Here is a 10,717-nt window from a genome sequence, read left to right on the forward strand (position 1 = left end):
TGTATTTCCACTCTAATACTTTTTTATAACTGAAAATTGTTATTTAGTGTGAATGCTTATCGTATAAATGGCGGCAATATAGTCTCTTTAGAAAACAACTGATCCCTCCATTTTTTAATTAAAGCGGTTAACTTTTAGATCTATATTTGATTATTCATTTTATTCAAAAACATATAATTATTTATTGATTTTTTATGATTTAATTTATTACTAAAGTAATTTTAAGTATGATTTTTAATTTTGTATATTTAAAGAAAATTTTTAAATAAGACGAATGGTTAAACACAAATCCAAAAGTCAACTATGTCAACTAAAAATTGAACGGAGTAACTGACAACTAATGGAATGGGCGTAGTATACTAATATAGAATTTTAGGGTTATAAAAGGATTAGATAAGAATTTAAGGGTATGAAAGGGAAATACAAAACATTTTCTCGTTTGGAAACCAGACGAATTGGGTGGATTCAAATTGGGCCGTAGATGGGCTGGCTGCTAGAGCTGAACAAGCGAACGGCAAAACCTTGGCCCGAAGACCAGGACAGGTTTCGGCAATTCGGCGTACCATCGTGACATCCTCTGATCGGCTCATCCCTTCGGCAAGTCCGCGACCGCCTTGCGGAGTCTGCGCCTCCCTCCCCTCCCGAGCTGCGGATTACACAACCCGGTCAAAAAAATCACCACTCCCTCCCCGCCACGTCTCCTCCCTCCTCCCCTCCCCGGCCATGGGAGCGGCCATGCTCCTCGCTCCCATGCCTCTCCTCTTCCTCGCCTCCGCTCCCCTTGCAGCCGTCCATCTCCCCGCCCGCTGCCGCCTCCGCCTGCAGCTCATCTCCCGCGCCGCCCCCGAAACCGCCACCACCGTTCCCGGGAACCACCACTTCGCCGTCGAGGACTACCTCATCTCCAAGTGCCACCTCACCCAGCCGCAGGCTCTCAAGGCGTCCAAGAGCATCGCCCACCTCAAGTCCAGCTCCAACCCCGACGCCGTCCTCGCGTTCCTTGCTGACCTTGGCCTCTCCACCAAGGAGGTCGCTGCCGTTGTTGCAGCAAACCCGCGCGTCCTATGCGCCCGCATCGACCGCTCCCTCGCGCCCATATGCACGGAGCTCCGCGCCCTCGGCCTCTCCCCCTCCCAGATCGCCCGCCTCGCCCAGATCACCGGCCGGTACTTCCTCTGCCGCAGCTTCGTCTCCAAGGTGCGGTTCTGGCTCCCCCTCTTCGGCTCCTCGGAGAGGCTTCTCCAGGCCAGCGACTGGAACTACTGGCTCCTCACCTCCGACCTCGAGAAGGTTGTCGAGCCGAACGTCGCCTTCCTGAAGCAATGCGGGCTAAGTGCTCGTGATATTTCCAAGCTACTCGTGGCCGCGCCGCGGCTAGTCACCATGCACCCGGACTACGTCCAGGACGCCGTGCGGCGGGCCATCCAGCTCGGCGTGGCCCCAGGCTCCCAGATGTTCCGGCACGCGCTCTCCACCGCCGGCTGCATCGGCCAGGAGAAGGTCGACGCCAAGGTCGCCGTCCTGAAGGAGAGCCTCGGGTGGTCGCAGGAGGAGGTGAGCCTGGCCGTGAGCAAGGCGCCGCGCATCCTGGTCGCGTCCGCCGAGAGGCTGCGCCGCAACGCCGAGTTCTTGGTCAACGAGGTCGGGCTGCAGCCGCAGTACATCGCCCGGCGGTCGGTGCTGCTCATGTACAGCCTCGAGAGGAGGCTGGTGCCCCGGCATCTCGTGGTGAAGCTCCTCAAGGAGAGGGGGCTGATCGAGAAAGACCGGTGCTTCTTCAACGCCGTGGCGCCAACCGAAGAGAAGTTCTTGGATAAGTTCGTTGCTCCGTTTGAGGAGTCCGTCCCGGGGCTCGCCGACGCCTACGAGTCCGCCTGTGCCGGGAAGAAGGTGCCGGTGGAAGCTGAGCACTAACCGGACTTGGAGGAGAACAATGGAGGTGCGCGTGTCACTTCCATCGGATAACTTAATTCTACTGATCAACTATAGCAGGCACGGCAGATTCATGGTCATCTAGCGTAGGTTTTGTTGCAGTTTACAAGGAGGTCAGGAGGTCTGGAGGTGGATGTATGTGTATAACAAGATTGATAACTGTTCAATGCTGATTGAACAATGTTCAGTGGGTTTCATATAAAACTGTGAGCATTTACGTACATTTTCTTCGGCCCTCGTTTCCTTTGTTATATAGACTCGCAGACAGAGGATTTCTGGCGCGATCAGCGGTCACGGTGTCCTGATGTGCATCTCCCAATTTCATAGTTGAACGAGTGAACCGTCTGATGGTCTGAGCAAAGATAAGTTGCAGCCTTGCAGGACTAGGCATTTAGGCAAGTATGTTCTACACAAGGAGACGGAGAAGGCTGATCTGTTTGTCAGAAGCTCGTAAAAATGAGGAGTGTTTCTCCAGAGTCAAGAGCAAGTAGCTTCTGAGATTTAGGAAGAGGTCATTCTTCAAACTCTTCAACTGGATAGGGAGGCAGATGCTTTCTAGCATGTGTTAACTTAATTAGGGGAGGAAAAATAAGTTCTGTATAGCGTCCAACTTATATAAACTCACGTTTGTCTAGACCCAACTAACCCGGACCACTTACCATTTAATGGGCTACTTCGGGCTGAAGATGTGATTCTGCGGCCCAACATGGAACTGGACCGAGGCCTTTATTATAACAATGTACACGTGCTAACGCTACGACCCAATTTAATAATATAAATAAGATATTATAATATTTTTAATACAATCATATATAAACCAAATATTTTATCAAATATTTCTCAATTTGATTATTTAAATAAACTCTCACAAAATAACAAGAAACCAACAATTAATGGTGACTATTATAACTTTGCATAATTAATTATATGTTGGACCATATTATAATAAATTAAGAGTTTTCAAGTTTGAATAATAATTGCAGAACTTATAAGAACATGTTTATATGTTAATTTCAAAATCATTGCACTAACAAATTAATATGTTAACAAGTTCACATGTTATAAGGATACTTTTAATTAAACTACCTGAATGTCTATGTTTTGTAAAAGATAAAAACATATTACGTTATGTGACCATTTTTATATAGAAAATATCCATATCAATTTGATTTTATGTGGATATCCATCTAGATTTGATTAATATTATGAAGTTAATGGGATAAATTATAAAAATGCAATAAGAGTAGGTGGTGGTGACAGATTCACTACTAGAGGTTTTTACAGTAGTAAAGATAATTTATTCACATCGTATGATAGTAACATAAAATTTAAACTCTAAAGCGAAACCTAATAAATCCACCGTACAAAACAAACATGAGTTGCATTATATATAACTTTCATCTTTGATAAATGAAATTTTGTTGATGTTGTATATGTCAAAAGGTACAAAACAATAGTGCAACTCCCTAGTCTAAATTTATTATGATTTTAAAAACAAATTCCTTTGTGTCTTCTTATATTACATGAAAAGATATTTAAATTAAATATTAAGTGGCCATATAATTCATAACAAATATTTATCGCATGAGTTCTTTGTAGCTTAAAAAATATATGACATTTTTTGAATAAAGTGAAATTACTAATGCTATTTTTCATTAGTTGTGTTTCTATATCATTATTATCAGTAGATGGATATATCTTTTCATGATTTTAAAAATATTCTATAGTGATGCGTCATTTGAATGATCAAGAAATTTATTTATTTCAACAGAAATATTTACAGAACACCAGATACTTATTGCTATTTTATTAGAGATTTATATATGACATTATTGTTAGTGATTTCATTATTTGGATGTCCAATAATAATGGTTTAGAGTCTTGATTGATCTTATGTGTCACGAAGTTCGTTGTAGTGAACTAGTGATATCAATATCGGTGCTCTAATAGTGAGATTAAAAATTACGGATGAATTTTGATTCAAAAGATATACATTGCACATTTGCGGATATGTATAATTAAAACATTTATATATTCACCCTTATATAAACTCTAATGTTTCAAGTTGGAAAGATTTTTTAACTTATGCAAACTATATGATTTGCAAGATAATTTCTAATATAGAAAATTATTAATATATGAAAAATCTATGTAAATAGAGGTGAAGTTCTGTCCTAACAGTCCGATGTTACGAAAATAATTTTAGCCGTCGAATCTGATAATGAAATGAAATATACAATGGAGTAAAATTAGTTCGTGCAGTGAAGTAAGGTAGACCTGTGAGAATTTGCGATGGTTGATGTGCAATTTTCATTTCGGGAGGAGAGCGGCAGCTCTGATTTTGCATTCCCCTCCCCTCCCGGCCAGCCGCCGCCGCCAGCCGCGATGCTCCATCTCCAGAAACAGCTCCTCCGCCTCCGCGGCTCCATCACCCCAGCACTCTTATCTCTCCACCGCGTCCTCTTCTCAACCGCCGTTGCCGTCGACGCCGCCTCGCGCGGCCAGTTCTCCGCCGTGGACTACCTCGTCAACAACTGCGGCCTCACACCAGAGCAGGCCGTGAAGGCCGCCAGGTACATATCCCACTGGAAGTCCCCCTCGAAGGGCGACGCCGTCCTCGCCTTCCTCGCCGGTCCCGACCTCGGCCTCTCCAAGGCCGACATCTCCCACGTCCTGGTCTCCGACCCGCGCGTCCTCAACTGCCGCATCGACAGAACCCTCAAGCCCCGCTTGGACGGGTTCCGCGCGCACGGCCTCTCCGGCGCCCAGATTCGGAGCTTGCTCCTCTCCTCCCCCTGCAGCTTCCGCTCCTGCAACATCCACGAGATTCTCGGCTTCTGGATACCCTTCCTGGGGTCGACGGAGGAGCTCATCCGCCACGCCAAGCGCAGCGACTACCTCCTCAAGGCGAATATCAACAAGGTGGTCAAACCCAACATCGCGCTGCTACGGGAGTGTGGGCTAAGCGACTATGAGATTGCCAGGATGTGCGTGCCCAACTCGAGGCTGCTCACCAGTAACCCCGAGAGGCTCAAGGTCATTCTCGCTCGCGCAGATAAGCTCGGTGTGCCGCGACATTGTCTTATGTTCAAGCAGGCGGTTACCACCGCAATGGCTCTCCACACGGAAACCATGGCCTCCAAGCTCAAGTCCCTGGGCGAGATTATGGGGTGGTCGCCGGACGAGGTGGCCAAGGTGGTGAGGATTAACCCAGTGTTGCTGAGGTACTCTGAGGAGAGGCTTCGCCGTGTGTCGAAGTTCCTGATGATGGTGGCCGGCCTCAATTCCAAGTACATCCTGAGCAAGCCTACGGTCTTAATGTACAGCCTGGAGCGCCGGCTGGTACCCCGGTATTATGTAATGAAGGTGCTACAGGAGAAAGGATTGCCGCGGCCTAAGAGCTTCTACACATTGCTTCCAATTAAAGACGAGTTATTTCGACTCAGGTATATACAGCCTCATAAGGGTGTTCTTCCAGGCCTAGCTGATGCATACACAGCTGCTTGCAATGGGGAACTGCCTGAGGCACGCTATGAATGATACTGATTAGGCGTACTGATGTTTCTGAATCTTTAGTGACAAACTATCCAAATTAATGGGCAGTAACTTCAATTGCATCTCTTTGGTAATGCATTCAGATAATTTGTTCCTGATGCGTAGTCTGCAGCTCAAAATGATGGTATTTGATTTTTGTAAAGCTTTACATCTCACCTTTACTAATTTTATGTGAGCACAGCTTGAGGCTATCAGCTATAGCTAGCTAGATTTGAGTTCTGAACTGGGAAGTTGGAAATGTAGTTTAAAACTCCTCTGGGAGTTTGCATGGACAACATAACATGTTTATGACTTGTTTGTGATTTTTCTTTCTTGATATATTTCACATGCCCATTATGATTCATGGTCTGTTGATCATGTTTTTAGTTCAGCTTATGTTTGGCACTAAAATTATGGCAAGAATTCTTCACTGCCTGGTTCTTTGCATCTATTTGTTGCATGTTGCAGGTGCATAATGATTAACAACAGATATTTTTGCACTTGGAATTCTGCATCATTGCATGGGTGAATGAGACATGCAAAATGATGGTTTGGTTTACAAACGAATCTCAGTTGTCCATGTTCAAGTTTTGCTTCTGCAAAGCACAGAGCTTCAGATAGGACAACATTAAGCAGGTCATTTAGAATTAGGTAGGTTGGATTGAATCTTTGTACATTATAGAATAAGGTTGTTCTGTTTCTTTCCTACTTTGATTTTTCATATATATACTTTCAAAAGCTATTCGTTGTTCCGTCCAAGAATAGCACAAGTTGTTTTGCCACCTAATACATAATATTAAACTACAGATGCATACATGATAGACAACTTGTCCACCTTAGCAACTATATTAAGTGTTCAAGTGCTTCATATGTCATTTGTGGTAAGCTGGTTCGTTGCCCTTGTGCTGCACTATGAACTTTATTAAAACAATAACTCCTACTCCAGACCTTCATACTGTCATGCTCGTACACTAGCTTGGCCATTTCTTGTTCTTCTGTTGACAATCTATCAGCAGGCGCATGCAACCTCTGCTGTCATATTTCGTATAAATTTTGTTTTTTAAATGAACTCGACTGCTCTCTGACTTTATCTGATGAACCACACACAAACTATAGCTACTGTCCCTCCATTTTTTTTTATTTGACACAGTTATCTTTTTCAGTTGAACATTCGTCTAATTAAAAAAATACATAATTATCAATCTATTTTTTGTGATTTGATTTATTAAACATGGCTTATAATTTTGTACATTTGCATAAAAAATTAAGTAAAACAAACGGTCAGAGTCAACGGCGCCAATTTTTTCTATATTGAACAGAGGAAGTATTCGTTAGGGTCTATTATGAGTTGTCAGATGGTAAATAAACGGAAGAGATGAAAGCGGTACAGTAAAATAGAAAGAATATTTTCAGGGTGTGCCGTGTGTAGGATCAAACAAGATCAAACAAACCTACCAGAGGGGGGTGAATGGTAGGGAAAAACAAAACCCAAAAATCTTTCGCGGAATAAAAGATTACCTCTGTCGAAGAAATTGACATAGGCTTGCTACCTTGATCGCGTCGCTCCTGTGTCGCCGTTATCTTGATCGCGCCGCTCATGTGCCGCCGAGCAGATCATCGAATCGCGCCACTCCTATGACGTCGATCGGATCGTCGGAATCCAAAAAATCACCAGTAGATGAAAGCCGAAACCGTAGATTGAATGATCTTGACTTTATTGCATCAACTGGTATTTACAAAGTGCACCAACAGCACTCCTATCAAAATCGTCGATCTAGAATCAACAACTAAGTCTCACAAAAGCACACCGGGGGCATACCCCTCGGTCTCTATTTATATCGAAAAGTCTATCACCAAATAGGAGTAGGACTCCTTATACTAATATGGCTCATCTCTTAGTTTTCCTAATCAAATCCAACATGCCAAAATCAGACGTGCTACATATCCGACGCTGCTACAGTGTCCGAACCTGTAGCAAAATTCCCTTCCTTTTCTCATCCAGTTTTGATCCGATTTACTTCCCGATTTTTTCGGCGCTTACACACACAACATGTGAAGCCTGTTACGATTCCATCCCACACGGTGTTGCTCCACCATGTGCCAACTCGTATTCAATATCGTCACCTGGTATCCTCGATCGTCCGGACCTCAGCTCCTCCCTGAGCCTAGTCACGATCCCACCGCCATTGACCGATATTGACCTCAAGTCACCTGCACAACTAGAGACAAACCAACCGTTTTCGAGCACAGATATCGCAACCTGACTCACATTAGTTACACACTCGCACCAACACCTTAATTGTTTCCAGACCAAATTCAATTTATAAACCAAATCGCAAGCCAATTGTTCATCAGAAAATATTAATCATGCTTATGATCTTACAATCTCTCCCTTGATGAACACATTGGCAAACACTTCAAAATTTGTTTTGTTGTTTTTGTGAAGTAACTCCAAAAAGCATGCAATGCAAAAATCTCTCACTTTTGAAAAGAAAGAAAATCCTTTGAGTATGACAATTATGCACAAAAGTTTTTTTGTTACCTTGTTCTCCCCCTTTTGACAATGAATTCATCAATGAAGGTTTTTTATTTTCATTTTTTCTCGGAGAGCGTTGCAATGTACCAATAGTAACTCAAGAACTTGTATTGCAATAACAAGGTAAAAAAAGTGACTAGCTAACTAACAAGCATGCACTAAAGTAAAACCATGAACTTGAGATATGGCAATTAAGATCAAGTCAACATTAAGAATTCATGATTTCAAAGAGTTATAATGCAACATCGGTACAAGCACATAGATTGAAAAATAAATACTGTACATATATACCCATTGTATTTATCACTCTTTCTCAAATTAGCTCTAGCACAAAATTACCAAGAGAATTTTTAACCTTTTTACTATAGCCTTTTTGCTCAATTTTTTTTTCTCAATTATTCCGGGTACGTCCTTGTCGTCAAGACTGTTTCCATGGATTCGGCACCCATTATTTTTGCTCACATCGAATACGTCCTTGTCGTCAAGACTGTCCAAGGATTCGGTATTCATTTTTTTCTCTCAGATATTTTTTATTCTCTTGAGCAATTTAAAAAGCTATTGAGGAATAACAAATCAATAAAGCATATATATAAGCATTTAAAAACAACCCATATGCTAGCATCAATATTGCATATTTACTTAATTCAAGTATAGAATTTAAGTGTCATGCATCATCTCCCTTAAAAGCAATATCAAAAGCTCATGTATAAACCAAAAATGCAGACAAGCTAGATTACTAATCATATTCTCTAACAAGTATTGCAAGCAAGTACTACAATATACTAAAGGCACGAAACAAAGCTCTTCCTTTTTTTATTTTTTTTTGTCTTAAAACACACCATGCATTAATTAAAACATGTATGCAAAAACAAAATCAAAAGAGGAAAATGCAACACGGAGCCAAAAACTCCCCCTTAATTGATGCCAAAAGGATGAATAACTCCCAATTCTCCCCGAAGAAAAGCAAATCGAGAAGAATCCAAAGGTTTCGTGAAAATATCAGCCAATTGCAATGTAGTATCAACAAATTTTAATTCCACATCTCCCTTTTCAACATGATCCCTCAAAAAGTGAAAACGAATATCAATGTGCTTAGTGCGTGAGTGTTGAACAGGATTCTTAGCAATATTAATAGCACTTGTATTATCACAAAAGAGAGGAACTTTCTCAAAAGTAAGACCATAATCTCTCAAGGTTGAGATAAGCCACAAAATTTGGGAGCCCCAACATATTCAGATTCAGCAGTTGATTGAGCAACATTAGATTGTTTTCGAGAAGACCATGCAATCAATGAAGTACCAAGAAAATGGCATGTACCACTGGTACTCTTCCTATCAATTCTACAGCCTCCAAAATCCGCATCCGAATAACCACTCAAGCATATAGAAGATGAAGTAGAATACCAAATTCCAAATTCAAGAGTGTGTTGTAAGTACCTCATGATGCGTTTAACCGCTTGATGATGTGAAGCTCTCGGAGAAGCTTGAAATCGAGCGCACAAACACACAGCAAATTGTATATCCGGTCTTGAAGCAGTGAGATAAAGCAATGATCCTATCATACTTCTGTATTCCTTTTGATCAACCGCTTCACCATCTTCATCAAGATCCAACACAGTAGCAGATCCTATAGGTGTAGTCATCGGCTTGCAATTGTCCATCTTAAAACGTCGTAAAAGATCTTTGGTGTATTTTGTTTGATGCACAAACGTACCTTGAGGTGTTTGTTTAATTTGCAATCCCAAAAAATAAGTCAACTCGCCCATCATACTCATTTCAAATTCCCTGTGCATCGTTTCAGCAAACTCCACAACCAAAGGGTGAGATGAACAACCAAAGATGATATCATCCACATAAATCTGAACGAACAGTTGATCATCACCATGCTTAAGAACAAAGAGAGTTTTATCAATTTTTCCCATTATAAAACCTTTAGCAAGTAAAAAGTTTTTAAGCCTATCATACCATGCTCTAGGTGCTTGTTTCAAGCCATACAAGGCTTTAGACAAACGAAAAACATGGTTGGGAAAATCAGGATTTTCAAAACCAGGTGGTTGTTTCACAAAAACTTTCTCCTGTATATAGCCATTTAGAAAAGCACTTTTAACATCCATTTGAAATAATTTAAAACCTTTTGAAGCAGCAAAAGCCAACAAAAGTCTAATTGCTTCAATTCTAGCAACAGGAGCAAAAGTTTCATCATAATCCAACCCTTCCATTTGAGTAAAACCCTGAGCCACAAGTCTAGCCTTGTTTCTAACAATTAAACCATCCTGATTTTGTTTATTTTTGAAAACCCATTTAGTTCCAATAATATTATGACCAACAGGAGGTTCAACTAAGTACCAAACTTTATTTCTTTCAAAATTCTCAAGTTCTTCATGCATGGCATTAATCCACGATTCATCAGTTAAGGCATGAGTAACATCTTTGGGCTCAAAATTAGCAACAAAAGCAGAGTTCACATGAAAATCATGAGTTATTACCTTCGACCTTGTAGTACGTTCATCCAAGTTACCTATTATTTGTTTCGGAGGATGTCGTCGTTGAATATGAAGTGGAGCAGTGGCTTCAGATGAATTTTCATGTTCTGTACCCTGTTCTGATGAACTAGAGGTTTCTGGAGGTCCACCACCATCCGCACCTGAAGCACATGAGGAAGATCCTCCGGGCCTGTTTGACCGCTCTTCTGCCTGCGGTCTGACTGACATTGTGC

General features: G+C 41.9%; 2 protein-coding genes across 2 annotated transcripts; both read left to right on the forward strand.

Annotated features, from left to right (window-relative positions):
* The first annotated feature begins 654 nt into the window (after nt 1-654).
* Nucleotides 655-2,559, forward strand: LOC102706540. The gene has a single exon (XM_006648989.3). It carries the CDS (start codon nt 724-726, stop codon nt 1,912-1,914), a length of 1,191 nt encoding a protein of 396 aa, XP_006649052.1. The 5' UTR covers nt 655-723; the 3' UTR covers nt 1,915-2,559.
* Nucleotides 2,560-4,224: 1,665 nt separating this feature from the next.
* Nucleotides 4,225-5,472, forward strand: LOC102706820 (transcription termination factor MTERF2, chloroplastic-like). Its single transcript, XM_006648990.3, has one exon. It carries the CDS (start codon nt 4,225-4,227, stop codon nt 5,470-5,472), a length of 1,248 nt encoding a protein of 415 aa, XP_006649053.3.
* The last annotated feature ends 5,245 nt before the right edge of the window (nt 5,473-10,717 follow it).

The sequence above is a fragment of the Oryza brachyantha genome, chromosome 2, assembly GCF_000231095.2.
Source record: "Oryza brachyantha chromosome 2, ObraRS2, whole genome shotgun sequence".
NCBI classification, from domain to species: Eukaryota; Viridiplantae; Streptophyta; class Magnoliopsida; order Poales; family Poaceae; genus Oryza; species Oryza brachyantha.